Raw genomic sequence first — 20,775 nt, 5'->3', positions numbered from 1 at the left:
GTTTGTGCCGCAAAAATGAACGTTTGCGCCGCTTTGGTTTCCGAGATATTGTGCGCTCAATTTGCTGAAACTCCACCCACTTTCCACCCCATGTTCTCAAATTTTAAAAATGAATACACCATTCGTTTGTGCTGCGTTTGTGCTGGTTTGTGCTGCAAAAATGAATACACCATTCATTGGTGCTGGATTTGTGCTGGTTTGTGCTGCTTTGGTTTTTGAAATCTCGCACTGAGTTTGTGCCTCAAATCACTGTAACTGATATATGGATAAAGGGAGATAAAAAGAAATGAAAAACATCGGCTAGCCATAGCAATTTTATAATTGAAAAAATGTATAAATTGTTCCTTACTAGACCCCATACTTCATTTCGATTTCCTGCTTGTGATGCCCCTCCCCCACACACTGTAACTTGGGGAAAGGCCTAAGCAAATGTATGCCTAACAATCTGACTACTAGCTGAGAGACTCCCAGGGTAAATCAAGTGTACTTACTTATTTGAACTGAAAATGTGCTAAACTGTCTTGGTAGATTTCTGCAAAGCTATTACCTGAGCAAAGAAACTTTAGTTCAATCATGGAGTTGTACTTGTATCTGTCTACAACAGTGTTTACCAAGCAGGGTGCCTGCAGGTGTTGCAAAACTACAACTCCCAGCATGACCGGACAGTCAAAGGCTGTCCGGGTATGCTGGGGGTTGTAGTTCTCCAACACATCAAGTTGTTTGTAATTACAGTAATGCTTTAACCCATTAACCCCTTCCCGACCTTTGACGCATACGCTGCGTCATGAAAGTCTGTGCCTTCCCGACCTATGACGCAGCGTATGCGACATGGAGGGATCGCGTCCCTGCAGATCGGGTGAAGGGGTTAACTCCCATTTTACCCGATCTGCAGAGACAGGGGGAGTGGTGCTTCAGCCCAGGGGGGGTGGCTTCACCCCCCCGTGGCTACGATCGCTCTGATTGGCTGTTGAAAGTGAAACTGCCAATCAGAGCGATTTGTAATATTTCACCTAAAAAACTGGTGAAATATTACAATCCAGCCATGGCCGATGCTGCAATATCATCGGCCATGGCTGGAAATACTGAAGTCACCCCCCCCCACACCCACCGATCGCCCCCCCAGCCCTCCGTTAGTCCTCCGGTCCCCTCCGTCCGCCTGCCGGCTCCCCCGTCCTCCTGTCCGCTCCCTCCTTGCTCAGGATCCCCCCCCCCTGTGCTCCGATCACCCCCCCTGTGCTCCGATCCACCCCACCACCACCCCGTCATACTTACCGATCCTCCCGGTGTCCGGCCGTCTCCTCGCTGGGCGCCGCCATCTTGGAAAATGGCGGGCGCATGCTCAGTACGCCCGCCGAATCTGCCAGTCGGCAGATTCCTTACAAGTACATTTTGATCGCTGTGGTAGGTTCTATCACAGCGATCAAAATAAAAAAAATAATAAATAACCCCCCCCCCCTTTATCACCCCCATAGGGACAATAATAAAATAAAGAATTTTTATTTTTTTTTTTTCCACTAGGGTTAGGGTTAGAACTAGGGTTAGAACTAGGGGTAGGGTTAGGGGTAGGGTTAGGGTTACGGGTAGGGTTAGGGGTAGGGTTATGGCATGTGCACACAGAGCGGATCGGCCGCGGATCGGCAGCGGATCGGCCGCGGATCGGCAGCGGATCCGCAGCGGATCGGCCGCGGATCCGCAGCGGATCGGCCGCGGATCCGCAGCGGATCGGCCGCGGATCCGCAGCGGATCGGCAGCGGATCCGCAGCGGATTGGCCGCGGATCCGCAGCGGATTGGCAGCGGATCCGCAGCGGATGGGCCGCGGATCCGCAGCGGATCGGTAGCGGATTGGCCGCGGATCCGCAGCGGATTGGCAGCGGATCCGCAGCGGATTGGCCGCGGATCCGCAGCGGATCGGTAGCGGATTGGCCGCGGATCCGCAGCGGATTGGCAGCGGATCCGCAGCGGATTGGCCGCGGATCCGCAGCGGATCGGTAGCGGATTGGCCGCAGATCCGCAGCGGATTGGCCGCGGATCCGCAGCGGATTGGCCGCTGCGAATTCGAAGCAGTTTTCCATCAGGTTTACAGTACCATGTACACCTAAGGAAAACCAAATCCGCTGTGCCCATGGTGCGGAAAATTCCGTGCAGAAACGCTGCATTGTATTTTCCGCAGCATGTCAATTCTTTGTGCGGATTCCGCAGCGTTTTACACCTGTTCCTCAATAGGAATCCGCAGGTGAAATCCGCACAAAAAAACACTGGAAATCTGCTGTAAATCCGCAGGTAAAACGCAGTGCCTTTTACCTGCAGATTTTTCAAAAATCGTGCGGAAAAATCTCACACGAATCCGCAACGTGGGCACATAGCCTTAGGGTTAGGGTTGGAATTAGAGTTAGGGTTGGAATTAGGGCTAGGGTTTGAAATAGGGTTAAGATTAGGCTTGTGGTTAGGGTTACGGATAGGGTTAGGGGTGTGTTGGGGTTACAGTTGTGGTTAGGGTTGGGATTAGGGTTACGGTTGGGATTAGGGTTAGGATTAGGGTTGGAATTAGGGTTACGGTTGTGTTGCGGTTAGGGTTATGGTTAGGGGTGTGTTGGGGTTAGGGTTGTGATTAGGGTTATGGCTACAGTTGGGATTAGGATTAGGGGTGTGTTGGGGTTAGTGTTGAAGTTAGAATTGAGGGGTTTCCACTGTTTAGGCACATCAGGGGTCTCCAAACGCAACATGGCGCCACCATTGATTCCAGCCAATCTTGCGTTCAAAAAGTCAAATGGTGCTCCCGCCCTTCCAAGCCCCGACGTGCGCCCAAACAGTGGTTTACCCCCACATTTGGGGTACCAGCGTACTCAGGACAAACTGGGCAACAACTGTTGAGGTCCAATTTCTCCTGTTACCCTTGCAAAAATAAAAAATTACTTGCTAAAACATAATTTTTGAGGAAAGAACAATTATTTTTTTATTTTCACGGCTCTGCGTTATAAACTTCTGTGAAGCACTTGGGGGTTGAAAGTGCTCACCACACATCTAGATAAGTTCCTTCGGGGGTCTAGTTTCCAAAATGGGGTCACTTGTGGGGTGTTTCTACTGTTTAGGCACATCAGGGGCTCTGCAAATGCAATGTGACGCCCGCAGACCATTCCATCAAAGTCTGCATTTCAAATGTCACTACTTCCCTTCCGAGCCCTGACGTGCGCCCAAACAGTGGTTTACCCCCACATATGGGGTATCAGCGTACTCACAACAAACTGGGCAACAAATATTGGGGTCTAAATTCTCCTGTTACCCTTGTGAAAATAAAAAATTGCTTGCTAAAACATCTTTTTTGAGGAAAGAAAAATGATTTTTTATTTTCACGGCTCTGCGTTGTAAACTTCTGTGAAGCACTTGGGGGTTGAACGTGCTCACCACACATCTAGATAAGTTCCTTGGGGGGTCTAGTTTCGAAAATGGGGTCACTTGTGGGGGGTTTCTACTGTTTAGGCACATCAGGGGCTCTGCAAATGCAATGTGACGCCCGCAGACCATTCCATCAAAGTCTGCATTTCAAATGTCACTACTTCCCTTCCGAGCCCTGACGTGCGCCCAAACAGTGGTTTACCCCCACATATGGGGTATGAGCGTACTCACAACAAACTGGGCAACAAATATTGGGGTCCAAATTCTCCTGTTACCCCTGTGAAAATAAAAAATTGCTTGCTAAAACATCTTTTTTGAGGAAAGAAAAATGATTTTTTATTTTCACGGCTCTGCGTTGTAAACTTCTGTGAAGCACTTGGGGGTTCAAAGTGCTCACCACACATCTAGATAAGTTCCTTGGGGGGTCTAGTTTCCAAAATGGGGTCACTTGTGGGGAGTTCCTACTGTTTAGGCACATCAGGGGCTCTGCAAACGCAACCTGATGCCCGCAGAGCATTCCATCAAAGTATGCATTTCAAAACGTCACTACTTCCCTTCCGAACCCCGACGTGTGCCAAAACAGTGGTTTACCCCCACATATGGGGTATCAGCGTACTCAGGAGAAACTGGACAACAACTTTTGGGGTCCAATTTCTCCTGTTACTCTTGCAAAAATAAAAAAATTCTGGGCTAAAAAAATATTTTTGAGGAAAGGAAACACATTTTTTATTTTCACGGCTCTGCGTTATAAACTTCTGTGAAGCACTTGGGGGTTCAAAGTGCTCACCACACATCTAGATTAGTTCCTTGGGAGGTCTAGTTTCCAAAATGGGGTCACTTGTGTGGGAGCTCCAATGTTTAGGCACACAGGGGCTCTCCAAACGCGACATGGTGTCCGCTAATGATTGGAGCTAATTTTCCATTCAAAAAGCCAAATGGCGTGCCTTCCCTTCCGAGCCCTGCCGTGCGCCCAAACAGTGGTTTACCCCCACATATGGGGTATCATCGTACTCAGGACAAACTGGACAACAACATTTGGGATCCAATTTCTCCTATTACCCTTGGGAAAATAAAAAATTCTGGGCTAAAAATCATTTTTGAGGAAAGAAAAATTATTTTTTTATTTTCACGGCTCTGCGTTATAAACTTCTGTGAAGCACCTGGGGGTTATAAGTGCTCACTATGCATCTAGATAAGTTCCTTGGGGGGTCTAGTTTCCAAAATGGGGTCACTTGTAGGGGAGCTCCAATGTTTAGGCACACAGGGGCTCTCCAAACGCGACATGGTGTCCGCTAACGATTGGAGCTAATTTTCCATTCAAAAAGTCAAATGGCACGCCTCCCCTTCCGAGCCTTGCCGTGCACCCAAACAGTGGTTTACCCCCACATATGAGGTATCGGCATACTCAGGAGAAATTGCCCAACAAATTTTAGGATCCATTTTATCCTGTTGCCCATGTGAAAATGAAAGAATTGAGGCTAAAAGAAATTTTGTGTGAAAAAAAAGTCCTTTTTCATTTTTGCGGATCAATTTGTGAAGCACCTGGGGGTTTAAAGTGCTCACTATGCCTCTAGATGAGTTCCTTGGGGGGTCTAGTTTCCAAAATGGGGTCACTTGTGGAGGAGCTCCAATGTTTAGGCACACAGGGGCTTTCCAAACGCGACATGGTGTCCGCTAACGATGGAGATAATTTTTCATTCAAAAAGTCAAATGGCGCTCCTTCCCTTCCGAGCCTTACCATGTGCCCAAACAGTGGTTTACCCCCACATGTGAGGTATTGGTGTACTCAGGAGAAATTGCCCAACAAAATTTAGGATCCATTTTATCCTGTTGCCCATGTGAAAATGAAAAAATTGAGGTAAAAATAATTTTTTTGTGAAAAAAAAGTACTTTTTCATTTTTACGGATCAATTTGTGAAGCACCTGGGGGTTTAAAGTGCTCACTATGCTTCTAGATAAGTTCCTTGGGGGGTCTAGTTTCCAAAATGGGGTCACTTGTGGGGGAGCTCCAATGTTTAGGCACACGGGGGCTCTCCAAACGTGACATGGTGTCCGCTAAAGATTGGAGCCAATTTTTCATTCAAAAAGTCAAATGGCGCTCCTTCCCTTCCGAGCCCTGCCGTGCGCCCAAACAGTGGTTTACCCCCACATATGAGGTATCAGCGTACTCAGGACAAATTGGACAACAACATCCGTGGTCCAGTTTCTCCTTTTACCGCTGGGAAAATAAAAAAATTGTTGCTAAAAGATCATTTTTGTGACTAAAAAGTTAAATGTTCATTTTTTACTTCCATGTTGCTTCTGCTGCTGTGAAACACCTGAAGGGTTAATAAACTTCTTGAATGTGGTTTTGAGCACCTTGAGGGGTGCAGTTTTTAGAATGGTGTCACTTTTGGGTATTTTCAGTCATATAGAACCCTCAAAATGACTTCAAATGTGAGGTGGTCCGTAAAAAAAATGGTTTTGTAAATTTTGTTGTAAAAATGAGAAATCACTGGTCAAATTTTAACCCTTATAACTTCCTAGCAAAAAAAAAAATTGTTTCCAAAATTGTGCTGATGTAAAGTAGACATGTGGGAAACGTTATTTATTAACTATTTTGTGTCACATAACTCTCTGGCTTAACAGAATAAAAATTCAAAATGTGAAAATTGCGAAATTTTCAAATTTTTTGCCAAATTTCCGTTTTTTTCAAAAATAAACTCAGAAATTATCGACCTAAATTTACCACTAACATGAAGCCCAATATGTCACGAAAAAACAATCTCAGAATCGCTAGGATCCGTTGAAGCGTTCCTGAGTTATTACCTCATAAAGGGACACTGGTCAGAATTTCAAAAAACGGCAAGGTCATTAACCCCTTCCCGACATGTGACGGTATAGTACGTCACATGTCGGGACCCCCGCTTTGATGTGCGCTCCGGCGGTGAGCGCACATCAAAGTCGCGACATGTCAGCTGTTTTTTACAGCTGACATGTGCGCGCAATAGCGGCGGGTGAAATCGCGATCACCCGCCGCTATTAACTAGTTAAATGCCGCTGTCAAACTCAGACAGCGGCATTTAACTACCGCATCCGGCCGTGCGGCCGGATATGAGCGCATCGCCGACCCCCGTCACATGATCGGGGGTCGGCGATGTGTCAGGAAGGTAACCATAGAGGTCCTTGAGACCTCTATGGTTACTGATTGCCGGTGGCTGTGAGCGCCCCCCTGTGGTCGGCGCTCACAGCACACCTGCAAATCTGCTGTGTAGCAGCGATCTTATGATCACTGCTGCATAGCAGAGCCGATCGGGTTGTGCCTGCTTCTAGCCTCCCATGGAGGCTATAGAAGCATGGCAAAAGTAAAAAAAAAAAGTTTTTAAAAATGTGAAAAAAATAAAAAAAATATAAAAGTTTAAATCACCCCCCTTTCGCCCCAATCAAAATAAATCAATAAAAAAAACCCCCAACCTACACATATTTGGTATCGCCGCGTTCAGAATCGCCCGATCTATCAATAAAAAAAAGCATTAACCTGATCGCTAAATGGCGTAATGAGAAAAAAATTCGAAACGCCAGATTTACGTTTTTTTGGTCGCCACGACATTGCATTAAAATGCAATAATGGGCGATCAAAAGAACGTATCTACACCAAAATGCTATCATTAAAAACGCCAGCTCGGCACGCAAAAAATAAGCCCTCACCTGACCCCAGATCACGAAAAATGGAGACGCTACGAGTATCGGAAAATGGCGCAATTTTGTTTTGTTTTGTTTTTTGCAAAGTTTGGAATTTTTTTTCACCACTTAGGTGAAAAATAACCTAGTCATGTTAGGTGTCTATAAACTCGTAGTGACCTGGAGAATCATAATGGCTGGTCAGTTTTAGCATTTAGTGAACCTAGCAAAATAGGCAAGCAAAAAACAAGTGTGGGATTGCACTTTTTTTGCAATTTCACTGCACTTGGAATTTTTTTCCCGTTTTCTAGTACACGACATGCTAAAACCAATGATGTCGTTCAAAAGTACAACTCGTCCCGCAAAAAATAAGCCCTCACATGGCCAAATTGACGGAAAAATAAAAAAGTTATGGCTCTGGGAAGGAGGGTAGCGAAAAACGAAAATGGAAAAACGGAAAAAGCTCCGGGGGTGAAGGGGTTAAGGCCAAAATAGGCTGGGTCATGAAGGGGTTAAAAGAGTACTCTGCTGCAAAACTTATCCCCTATCCCACCCCCCTGGGGGGGGGGGGGTTTGGTACTGACCACTGGGACCCCCTGCAATCTCCTGCAGTGGCCCTCAGTGCTCCCCTGCATGGAGCAATCACCGCCCTGTGCAGAGTGACTGCCAACCACGGGGCTTTGCTGTGGCAGGCACGCCCCCACCATTTATTATTATGGGAGAGGCAGAGATACACAATACACTTTTCATCTGTAAAAGTAGAGAGAAGTGAGCGTGCTAAGAATAGGATTATTTAATCTCAGTACAGTGATCCCTCAACACATACAATGGCCCCAACATACGATCATTTCAACATATGAAGGACTCTGTTGAATGCAGCATCACCTGCTGCTCCAGTATGGTTTTAACATACGATGATTCACCTGGAACTAATTACCATTGTATGTTGAGGGACCACTGTATCTTAACTATTAAAAATTATGTAATCAATTATTTTCCATATAATACACTGCATGTAAAACTAAAAAAACATTTTTTGTTTTGATCAGATGCCCAGGAAGCCAGCCTGTGACTATGATGACATTATAAATGTCATCTGTTCTTCACATGAAAAAATTATTACAGGACAGGCAATAGCATTCCCCTCAGAAAAAGTATGGGTAGACTTGTGTCAAAAATTAAATAACAAAATTTCACCAAAAAACCTTTACACGTTTGTAAAGACAAATCGGCACAATGTATGGGAAGCCCTTGGTCTGTACAAAGATGTTACAAATATCCCAAAACAACCTTCCAACAGTGAGAGCTCAGAAGGAACAGAGAGTCATTCATCAGTTCAGTGCTATGACATTCAGTTTGAGTTCAGTCTTTCTTTTCAGAGCTGGATCAAAATTTGGCCTGAAAAAGTAATTTACAATGACAAATCTATGTATGCTGATAAAAGAGAATACACAATCTTAACCCCTTCCTGACATCAGACGTACTATCCCGTCGAGGTGGGGTGGGCCCGTATGACCACCGACGGGATAGTACGTCATACGCGATCGGCCGCGCTCACGGGGGGAGCGCGGCCGATCGCGGCCGGGTGTCAGCTGCCTATCGCAGCTGACATCTGGCACTATGTGCCAGGAGCGGTCATGGACCGCCCCCGGCACATTAACCCCCGGCACACCGCGATCAAACATGATCGCAGTGTACCGGCGGTATAGGGAAGCATCGCGCAGGGAGGGGGCTCCCTGCGGGCTTCCCTGAGACCCCCGGAGCAACGCGATGTGATCGCGTTGCTGCGAGGGTCTCCTACCTCCTTCCTGGCTGCAGGTCCCGGATCCAAGATGGCCGCGGCATCCGGGTCCTGCAGGGAAGGAGGTGGCTTACCGAGTGTCTGCTCAGAGCAGACACTTGGTAAGCCTGCAGCCCTGCACAGCAGATCGTCGATCTGGCAGAGTGCTGTGCACACTGCCAGATCAATGATCTGTATTGTCCCCCCCTGGGACAAAGTAAAAAAGTAAAAAAAAATTTTTTCCACATGTGTAAAAAAAAAAAAATTCCTAAATAAATAATAATAAAAAAATATATATATTATTCCCATAAATACATTTCTTTATCTAAATAAAAAAAACAAAACAATAAAAGTACACATATTTAGTATCGCCGCGTCCGTAACGACCCAACCTATAAAACTGCCCCACTAGTTAACCCCTTCAGTAAACACCGTAAGAAAAAAAAAAAAAAAACGAGGCAAAAAACAACGCTTTATTACCATACCGCCGAACAAAAAGTGGAATAACACGCGATCAAAAAGACTGATATAAATATCCATGGTACCACTGAAAACGTCATCTTGTCCCGCAAAAAACGAGCCACCATACAGCATCATCAGCAAAAAAATAAAAAAGTTATAGTCCTGAGAATAAAGCGATACCAAAATAATTATTTTTTCTATAAAATAGTTTTTATCGTATAAAAGCGCCAAAACATAAAAAAATGATATAAATGAGATATCGCTGTAATCGTACTGACCCGAAGAATAAAACTGCTTTATCAATTTTACCAAACGCGGAACGGTATAAACGCCTCTCCCAAAAGAAATTCATGAATAGCAGGTTTTTGGTCATTCTGCCTCACAAAAATCGGAATAAAAAGCGATCAAAAATGGTCACGTGTCCGAAAATGTTACCAATAAAAACGTCAACTCGTCCCGCAAAAAACAAGACCTCACATGACTCTGTGGAGCAAAATGTGGAAAAATTATAGGTCTCAAAATGTGGAGACGCAAAAACTTTTTTGCTATAAAAAGCGTCGCTGGTTTCACACTTGCGTTTTTGTCTGCAGCGTTTTTTGCACAAAAAAACGCATGCGTTTTTTCCCTATATTTAACATTGAAAACGCATGCGGTTTTTTTGTACGCGTTTGGTCGCGTTTTCAAACGCATGCGGTTTTTTTCTGCATGCGTTCATTTTCAGAAATACAACCTGCAGTATTTTCTTGCGTTTTTAAGCACATGCGTTTGTTTGCGTTAAAAACGCATGCATTTTTATTGAAAAAAAACAGAAAACACACTGAAAAGCCACCCACCACCATCAAGGTGATAAAGGGATCCAAACCCTAACCCTAACTCTACCCCTAACCTCACCCCTAACCGTTTAATGAACATTTTCTGACAGTCATAGTGCCACGTATTTCAGTGCCACGTATTTCAGTGCCACGTATTTCAGTGCCACGTATTTCAGTGCCACGTATTTCAGTGCCACGTATTTCAGTGCCACGTATCACGTATTTCAGTGCCACGTGTTTCAGTGCCACGTATTTCAGTGCCACGTATCACGTATTTCAGTGCCACGTATCACGTATTTCAGTGCCACATATTTTAGTACCACGTATTTCAGTTGCACGTATTTTAGTACCACGTATTTCAGTTGCACGTATTTCAGTGCCACGTATTTCAGTGCCACGTATTTCAGTGCCACGTATCACGTATTTCAGTGCCACGTGTTTCAGTGCCACGTATTTAAGTGCCACGTATCACATATTTCAGTGCCACGTATTTAAGTGCCACGTATCACATATTTCAGTGCCACGTATTTAAGTGCCACGTATTTAAGTGCCACGTATTTCAGTGCCACGTATTTCAGTGCCACGTATTTCAGTGCCACGTATCACGTATTTCAGCGCCACGTATTTAAGTGCCACGTATTTCAGTGCCACGTATTTCAGTGCCACGTATCACGTATTTCAGTGCCACGTGTTTCAGTGCCACGTATTTAAGTGCCACGTATCACGTATTTCAGTGCCACGTATTTCAGTGCCACGTATTTCAGTGCCACGTATTTCAGTGCCACGTATTTCAGTCACGTTTAGGGTTAGGGGTAGGGTTAGGGTTAGGGTTAGGGCTAGGGTTGGAGGTAAAGTTAGGGTTGGGGCTAAAGTTAGGGTTGGGGCTAAAGTTAGGGTTAGGGTTTGGATTACATTTACGTTTGGATTAGGGTTGGGATTAGAATTATGGGTGTGTCAGGGCTAGGGGTGTGGTTAGGGTTACCGTTGGGATTAGGGTTAGGGGTGTGTTTGGGTTAGGGTTTCAGGTAGAATTGGGGAGTTTCCACTGTCCAGGCACATCAGGGGCTCTCCAAGCGCGACATGGCGTCCAATCTCAATTCCAGCCAATTCTGCGTTGAAAAAGTAAAACAGTGCTCCTTCCCTTCCGAGCTCTCCCGTGCGCCCAAAAAGGGGTTTACCCCAACATATGTGTTATCAGCGTACTCGGGACAAATTGAACAACAACTTCTGGGGTCCAAGTTCTCTTGTTATCCTTAGGAAAATAAAAATTTGGGGGGCTAAAAATCATTTTTGTGGGAAAAAAAAGATGTTTTATTTTCACGGCTCTGCGTTATAAACTGTAGTGAAACACTTGGGGGTTCAAAGTTCTCAAAACACATCTAGATAAGTTCCTTGGGAGGTCTAGTTTCCAATATGGGGTCACTTGTGGGGGGTTTGTACTGTTTGGGCACATCAGGGGCTCTGCAAATGCAACGTGACGGCTGCTGACCAATCCATTTAAGTCTGCATTCCAAATGGCGCTCCTTCCCTTCCGAGCTCTGTCATGCGCCCAAACAGTGGTTCCCCCCACATATGGGGTATCAGCGTACTCAGGACAAATTGGAAAACAAATTTTGGGGTCCAATTTATTCTGTTACCCTTGTAAAAATACAAAGCTGGGGGCTAAAAAATCATTTTTGAGAAAAAAAAAAAATTATTTTCACGGCTCTGCGTTATAATCTGTAGTGAAACACTTGGGGGTTCAAAGCTCTCAAAACACATCTAGATAAGTTCCTTAGGGGGTCTACTTTCCAAAATGGTGTCACTTGTAGGGAGTTTCAATGTTTAGGCACATCAGGGGCTCTCCAAACGCAACATGGCGTCCCATCTCAATTCCAGTCAATTTTGCATTGAAAAGTCAAATGGCGCTCCTTCCCTTCCAAGCTCTGCCATGCGCCCAAACAATGGTTTACACCCACATATGGGGTATCATCGTACTCAGGACAAATTGCACAACATTTTTTGGGGTCCAATTTCTTCTCTTACCCTTGGGAAAATAAAAAATAGGGGGCAAAAAGATCATTTTTGTGAAAAAATATGATTTTTTATTTTTACGGCTCTGCATTATAAACTTCTGTGAAGCACTTGGTGGGTCAAAGTGCTCACCACACATCTAGATAAGTTCCTTAGGGGGTCTACTTTCCAAAATGGTGTCACTTGTAGGGAGTTTCAATGTTTAGGCACATCAGGGGCTCTCCAAACGCAACATGGCGTCCCATCTCAATTCCAGTCAATTTTGCATTGAAAAGTCAAATGGCGCTCCTTCCCTTCCAAGCTCTGCCATGCGCCCAAACAATGGTTTACACCCACATATGGGGTATCAGCGTACTCAGGACAAATTGCACAACATTTTTTGGGGTCCAATTTCTTCTCTTACCCTTGGGAAAATAAAAAATTGGGGGCGAAAAGATCATTTTTGTGAAAAAATATGATTTTTTATTTTTACGGCTCTGCATTATAAACTTCTGTGAAGCACTTGGTGGGTCAAAGTGCTCACCACACATCTAGATAAGTTCCTTAGGGGGTCTACTTTCCAAAATGGTGTCACTTGTAGGGAGTTTCAATGTTTAGGCACATCAGGGGCTCTCCAAACGCAACATGGCGTCCCATCTCAATTCCAGTCAATTTTGCATTGAAAAGTCAAATGGCGCTCCTTCCCTTCCAAGCTCTGCCATGCGCCCAAACAATGGTCTACACCCACATATGGGGTATCAGCGTACTCAGGACAAATTGCACAACATTTTTTGGGGTCCAATTTCTTCTCTTACCCTTGGGAAAAAAAAAAATTGGGGGCGAAAAGATCATTTTTGTGAAAAAATATGATTTTTTATTTTTACGGCTCTGCATTATAAACTTCTGTGAAGCACTTGGTGGGTCAAAGTGCTCACCACACATCAAGATAAGTTCCTTAGGGGGTCTACTTTCCAAAATGGTGTCACTTGTAGGGGGTTTCAGTGTTTAGGCACATCAGGGGCTCTCCAAACGCAACATGGCGTCCCATCTCAATTCCAGTCAATTTTGCATTGAAAAGTCAAATGGCGCTCCTTTCTTTCCAAGCTCTGCCATACGCCCAAACAGTGGTTTACCCCCACATATGGGGTATCAGCGTACTCAGGACAAATTGTACAACAACTTTGGGGGTGCATTTTCTCCTGTTACCCTTGGTAAAATAAAACAAATTGGAGCTGAAATAAATTGTGTGAAAAAAAGTTAAAAGTTCATTTTTATTTAAACATTCCAAAAATTCCTGTGAAACACCTGAAGGGTTAATAAACTTCTTGAATGTGGTTTTGAGCACCTTGAGGGGTGCAGTTTTTAGAATGGTGTCACACTTGAGTATTTTCTATCATATAGACCCCTCAAAATGACTTCAAATGAGATGTGGTCCCTAAAAAAAAATGGTGTTGTAAAAATGAGAAATTGCTGGTCAACTTTTAACCCTTATAACTCCGTCACAAAAAAAAATTTTGGTTCCAAAATTGTACTGATGTAAAGTAGACATGTGGGAAATGTTACTTATTAAGTACATTGCGTGACATATGTCTGTGATTTAAGGGCATAAAAATTCAAAGTTGGAAAATTGCAAAATTTTCAAAATTTTCGCCAAATTTCCATTTTTTTCACAAATAAACGCAAGTTATATCAAATAAATTTTACCACTATCATGAAGTACAATATGTCACGAGAAAACAATGTCAGAATCGCCAAGATCCGTCAAAGCGTTCCAGAGTTATAGCCTCATAAAGGGACAGTGGTCAGAATTGTAAAAATTGGCCCGGTCATTAACGTGCAAACCACCCTTGGGGGTGAAGGGGTTAAAACCTGGTACATGGACTCACATATTGAATGAGGAGATCTGGAAAAATATCAAGTCATCGTGCACACTTAAATTCAGGAGGGCAAAGGTTTATCCAAATGTTGTATCTAACTACATAGATATAACAGGGTGCTGCACAGAGTGTGATGCACAACTATCCATAAAAGTTGAAGAAATACCAGAGATTGCTAAGCCAGTAGTGCTTAAGTGTATGATCTGCAATATTGATGACAGTCTCCACACAGGAAAATCAAAACGTAAATTATCAGGAGATTTAAGAAAAAGGTTGTCAAAAGAACTCTGGGAAGGACGAAAACAAGCACATGTATGGCGAGCAGCTGAGGCTTATAAAGTTATGGATGTTGGTGACCCTGAGCCTAGCCATCTACCAAATCTAGCAACGTTAAGAAAAGCCAAGCAAGAGATTGGCGAAAGAGAGTTAATGCACAAGGACCCAATTCTTTCATTACATCTCCTGAAATACAGTGTTCCTCAGACTTGAAGCATACACAACATTGGTCTAGATAAAATTTTTTGCCATTACTGGACCCCATCTCAGATGCAAGTGTACCAAATAAAGTCAAAGAACTTGGGTTCCTATGTAAGTTTTGATGCAACAGGTTCAGTAGTGAGAAAACTAAAAAGACCTGTTGGCATTTCTGGACACATCTTTTTGTACCAAGGGGTTTTGTGTTCGAGTGGAGATCATATCCCAGTAGTGCAGATGCTTTCTGAGAGCCATTCTATTAATTCTATAGCACAATGGCTGACAGAATGGAAACAAGCAGGTGCTACTGTTCCAAAGGAAGCAGTTTGTGATTTCTCCCTCGCTTTGCTTGGAGCTCTAGTTAAGGCTTTCACTCCTTACCCCGACTTGAAGACATATATAAATCAGTGTTTTGGAGTGTTGACCAGGAATGTTGCATCAAAACTACCACCATGCTTTATTAGAATTGATGTTGCACACTGTATCAAGCTTATTAGCCGATGGGAATGTCTGAGGCAAGCTGGAAACAGAGTAAGGGAATTCTATCTCAGAGCAATGGCACAACTTCTACAGTCTACATCACTTGATGATGCGAGAGAACTCATTCATTCAATTTCAGTTGTTGCTTTTAGTGAATCAGAAGGGAATGATGACAGAGGCACACCAGTTTTATCAGAGACTAGCAAAGTTCAACTGAAGAGACGGATTGCAGAGGGACGTGTTTTACCCACTGTCACTGAAGATGACTATGGAGTAGAGATGAAAGAACAAGAGGATGAGCCAATTCAACCATGCCAAACAGACCTGAAAATATGGGCAACAGAAATTTGTGAAAGGAGTAAGATGCTTGCAGCAAATCATGGTGACCGAGACAATTTACATTTCCTTCCAGAACTTGTTCCAAATCTTTTAAGAATGGCATGTTACCTTCCACTTTGGACAGCCATAATGGTTCCACACTTTAAAAGTGTGAACATGACAGCAAGTTCTGCAAATGTTGAGGCTGAATTTAAGAACATAAAAAATGGACTCTTTAAACAAGAATGTCTCCCTATTAGAACCGACCAATTTGTAATTCGTCACCTTGAATTTATGGAAGGCAAAATGAGACTTTCCTCAGTTCTCATAAAGAAAACCGAAAGCAGTGAAAATATGAGCCAAGAGAATGGGCCAAAAAACAGCAACTGTGAGGAGGATTCACAAGTTCACATAAAATTGGGTGATGAAAGTAGCTTGCAGGAGCAGCCTGTTGAAAATTGGAAAGGTCTCAGTATTCCTCCAAAAAAGAGATTGTCCTACCTAACCCCATGTTCCGAGTTGCTGCACATGGACACAAAATTTAACCGAAAAAAAAAAGGTGAGCATTTTGAAAAATGGTAACCATCTAGCTAAAAAACCAATACAAGTAAACAAAAAGCTTATAAGTATCATTAATACCTGTGCATTTGATTCATTTTGCCAGTGTCTTTGTTGTGCATTCTGGGACAGTGGATTATTTTGCAATTATGTCAACAAAGAGAACACCGTTGAAATTTTTGAATTGGTGCAGACAATTGTGACAAAGGGAGTTGGAAAGGAGGTTTATACAATGAGGGCTAAAATACTGTCTGGAATATTTGAATATGTTCAGCTGAAGTCAGGTGTGAGGCAGGTCAATGCTGAATGTAATGTTGCACACAATCTCAATGACAATGAGACAGGTACCAAGTGTAATAATTAAAACACAGTGTTCTTCTGTGTACTGCAATAGAAATATAGCTAATTCAAGAGCAATCCCTCTTCTGCCAATCAATATACATATTTTAGAAACTAATGGACTTAGTAAACTTCAGCTAGCATTGGAAGATGGGCTACACCTAAATGTTTCAAAATGTCTAAAGCCATTAAAGTCACCTCAAGAGTGTCCAGATGGCTTGAAAATTCAGGATGCATCTTCATTGAAATTCCTTTGCAGTGGTTCGGTCACGCACAGCTGCACCACTGGACAAGTACTTTGTATTGAAATAAGTGCAGAAACACAGTATACACTGTCCGAAATACCTGTGAACATACATCTGGACAGTCATTCATTTGTGCTACGAGGGGTTGTTGCCTTCATTCCAGGAACTGGCAATATGTCTCTTGGTCATTATGTTGCCTATTGTAGAAGAAAATTTAATGGCTGGGAGAAATATGATGATCTGTGTGACTTTATTACAACAGCCTCTGCAAAGACCAAGATACAACCCCATGTTGTAATATTTACAAAGGAGGAGTGAATATGTGGAGAATCTGTCTCATCATGAGTCCCGATGCCTTACCAATATTTTTTTATTCTGTTAACATTTTGTTAATGTGGATTTCCCATTATGATTAAACCGTTTCATGGTTCTTTAAACAGTTCTGCTGTCTACAAAGTTTCATCTGTTATTGGTAATTCCATTTTTATCTGTGTTTGATTTGCAAAGATTTATTAAGCTCTGAAGGTCCTGTTTAGTTGGACAGCTATATTAAAATAACAATACTTTTGTTTTGAGCCAGACACAAAATCATGGTCTACCACGGTTTTGAGTCCAGCAAGAAAACCGCATATGGAGCAAAAATTAGCCAACTAGAGTCACTTGCGGACCCCAGCCAGATCATAGAAATGAATGGAGCGTATGCCCAGTATGCCCAAATGTAATGTTAACCCAGCCATATTCACACTGCAATCCAAAGCCATCACACACAAAGTGGTGATGTCTACGGTCATTGCATATTTATGCAAAGATTTTCATAGAAGATGACAGTCACTTTACATAAACTGGCCAACGTCAAAAGTAATCACAATCTTTTTTTTCCCTGGAATTCTTTTTATAGTGCAACGTAATTTGGCTAAACAATGTTTGCTAGGTATAATGGGCTTCAGGGCTGGTGCAAGGGTTTTTGCCACCCTAGGTGAAAGCTAATTTTGCTGCCCCCTTGACCCCGCCCATTGGCTCCACCCATTAACACGCCCTGCCTTACTACTGGGGTGAAAATAAATGAATGACTACAACCAATGACACTCGTGCTTAGCTGTAGAGGTTATAAATCCAGGAGTAACCTGACCTTGTTCCTCAGTGATGGTGCAAACTCTTTACTAGTCTGCGGTTCCCTCCAGGGTGAATGGTCTGGTGTCACGAATATGGTGGAAGCCGAAACTATCCCCACTCAATAGGTGAGAGTGTCAACTAATGCTGCTCAGGCAATAACCTCGACTCTGCATAATGAAATGTAAACAGACATTAGCCCCCACAGAATGCCGACCCCTGGCTTATGACATCACTATGACATCGCTGGAGGCGGAGTTACAACTCAGGTAGCAGAGATGTACATACAGACATTACCTCCTCTGCCAGGTATAACCTCTTCCCATCACTGACCAGTCACGGTGTATGAAGTATTAACCCTGTGTATGCCATAATAAACCATGTATGCTACTGTAATTCCTTAATGCTAAATTAACTTCTCTGATGACCACTATGTTTTTTGATGCAACTAAAATGGGGCATTAGCAAAGCTAGCACTCAATGTCTCGGGAACCAAAGCAACACAAACATTGATTTTTGCGGCACAAACCAGCACAAACGCAGCACAAACGAATGGTGAACATGTAAGAACATGGGGTGGAAAGTGGGTGGAGTTTAGCAAATTGAGCGCGCAATATCTCGGAAACCAAAGCGGTGCAAACGTTTATTTTTGCAGCACAAACCAGCACAAACGCAGCACAAACAAATGGTGTATTCATTTTTAAAATTTAAGAACATGGGGTGGAAAGTGGGCGGAGCTTCATAAAAATATAACGCGCAATATCTCTGGAACCAAAGCGGCGCAAACGTTCATTTTTACGGCACAAACCAGCACACACGCAGCACAAACGAATGGTGTATTTTGATTCATCTTTTGAGAACATGGGGTGCCAACTTCACACAGCTTTTTTTTTTTACTATAAATCACCAGAGCCAGCTCTGTATTAACACATGATGTTGTTGTATAGGCTATATCTCAATGTTAACTGAAAAATGCAATTCAAAAGAGAACTTATGCTGCAACTGTGGATCATTTAATAAAATACTAGCAACTCAGTCAATACTATTGGTTCAATCGCTGAATTTTTAAGACTGAAACATCAGATTTTTGCATCCAAATTTTAATTTTGCATTGTATTGGATAGGCAACATAAATTGCTCTGTTACACTAGTCGTCCCATTCTTAAGAAATTTCCTGGAACTGCATTCAACCAAAGTGATTCTTAAATGCAAACAGCACCGCATACATAAGTTTAACTGATAATAAAGTCATTAACTGAGCATCTGTTTTTACTTCTTTTTGGCCACAGGCACTATGAAACAGTTATGGCAAAAGCCTTTCGAGTTTATTCAAATAAATAAACTGTATAAAATCTATGTGCACATCCAAAAATGTGCACAATAAATAATCACTGCAAAGAATTGTTTCAGCTTTGTCGTCCCCATGCATTGTCCTCGAGGCTAAGAAGTAGCTTGAAAATTCCCTGTTTTCCTCTTCTCATTCTTATACTCCATTCAGTCCTACTTAGGAGGAATAACTATAACCGGCTGTCCTCTTTTCGGCCTCCACATTAGCACCTGTGCATCATTAGCATTAGGCTTTACTAGCGCATTTGGTGGGACTGGCTCCATCCGGCTTAAAATCCTTGGCTGCTCCTGCTGAGTCCTACCCACCAATCTGGCCCGTTTACCCAGTAATTGAGTGGGATCCACCTCTATATCTACCCTCATCCTCCATTTTATTGTTTGTAGAATGATCTTCTCCTTGGTGTTTGCATTCATAGCTACCAACCAAGTAGTGAAACTTTGGTCTCTTTTAATTCTGGTGAGCATGGGGACATTGCTTTCACTCACTGGTACTGCCCACGTCACACTGGGGTAGAAGTTGTCATTCATGCTGACGGAGAACCTGGAAATTTTGCTTGTGGGACCCATCAAGGTCACAGTTTCAGTGGTGTTTCCATACCAAGGGTAGCTTACTCCATCTGAATCACTAATGGCTTTTACCCGTCCTTCTCTTAAGTCAGGGAGTTCCCAGCTTGACCTAAGGAGATAGAAAAAAATATACATTATCAATTGAGGAAAATATAATTCACTCCAGACATACTGTTACTATGATGCAGAAATTTGCAGTTAGTCCCACAGTCTGCTTTACACCTATGCATTTGACGAGGGATGAAGAAGCTTATAGTAATATCCCTAGTGGCCTAGGATAGTAAAGAGCTTCACAGTAAGGACCATGATGGTCTAGGTAAGTGAAGAGCTTAATGGTAACAATCCTGGTAGTCTAGGTTAGTGAATGGGTTCATGGTAACATATCTAGTGTTGAGTTCTGTCCCTATTGCCTATGACAGAAAGCTAAATGCAATGTGTTCTGCTCACCCTTCCTCTTCTTACAGAAAGCATTATATAGGGAAAGAAGCAGATAGACCATCTCTGTGATCATTTAGCTGATACCCTGCTTCTTAACACATAAATCGGAAGGGCAAATGCTAGTAGCCGGCTCTATTGATTCTCAAACTCCCAGACACTCTTGTTGCCCCTTTCATTGCATGGACAGTTCTAGCTGCTGCTACAAGCAGCTGCTTCGTGTAGAGGGCCGGGAGCAATATCCTATACCTTCTCCCTTATACTAGGTAGAAAAAGCATATCACAATATAATATGTATGGACAGTCCTGCCAGCATTGTTATCGGTATTGTGAAAAAGACAGACATATCCTGCTGGTCAGTCCTGACCTAAAGACACAGTTTACATTCTGGCAGTAGTAACTATGATCATCGGACCTACACGTATAAAGCACAATCTTATTTAATTGTTTGTGTGTGGCTGTTGCTCACTTCTACATAAAAAATGAAATATGAAAAACATGAACAGGTGGCACCAATTCTCATGTGTGAGTACCGTGGTGGATACTTTGCACCAAAACTCTGCTCCAACCCAATGTGACATTCTGTAAATGATGCTTGCTTATGTAATGCGCCCTAAACTCCAGGTGATCTGCTTTTAATGTTCATCACAGATAGCAGAAATACTCAAGGTTCAGACAATGACTCCCACATGGCTGAAGCTTTTGCAACATGCCGGAGACACTCCTTTTGGGCACTGCCTAAGTAAGGTGCTAACTCAAGATTATCAAAACCACTCTTATGAGAAGATAGTTAGTCAGGGTCTCAGGTAGACAACTGGCTGATATTTTGAGAAATCAATTGAGTGCAAACTCAGGGAAGTCCTCCATGACCTCAGACTAAAGGTACCTTCACACTAAACGACTTTGCAACGATAACTATAGCGAT

The 20,775-nt window shown here is 43.1% G+C and overlaps 1 protein-coding gene and 1 long non-coding RNA gene across 3 annotated transcripts in view; both read right to left on the bottom strand.

Moving 5' to 3' along the window:
- The window catches only part of FAM78B (family with sequence similarity 78 member B), a 288,370-nt gene that overhangs the window by 1,485 nt on the left and 266,110 nt on the right, over positions 1-20,775 (bottom strand). The window contains exon 2 of the mRNA XM_077278543.1: positions 18,383-19,524. Coding sequence (XP_077134658.1) covers positions 19,002-19,524 — 523 coding nt within the window. The 3' untranslated portion in view covers positions 18,383-19,001. The remainder of the gene's footprint in view (positions 1-18,382; positions 19,525-20,775) is intronic.
- LOC143788681 (uncharacterized) lies at positions 152-17,861 on the bottom strand. 2 transcript variants are annotated; one of them, XR_013218707.1, is made up of 3 exons: positions 17,521-17,861; positions 16,345-16,588; positions 152-547 (listed from the first exon to the last, which is right to left on the bottom strand). It is a non-coding gene; the product is annotated as an uncharacterized LOC143788681 (long non-coding RNA). The 2 variants fall into 2 exon arrangements; XR_013218708.1 differs by lacking the exon at positions 152-547 and adding an exon at positions 14,525-15,255.

The sequence above is a fragment of the Ranitomeya variabilis genome, chromosome 8 (assembly GCF_051348905.1).
Source record: "Ranitomeya variabilis isolate aRanVar5 chromosome 8, aRanVar5.hap1, whole genome shotgun sequence".
Lineage (NCBI taxonomy): Eukaryota > Metazoa > Chordata > Amphibia > Anura > Dendrobatidae > Ranitomeya > Ranitomeya variabilis.
Note: the sequence above shows the minus strand (reverse complement) of the source record. Positions and strands in the feature narration are given on the sequence as shown.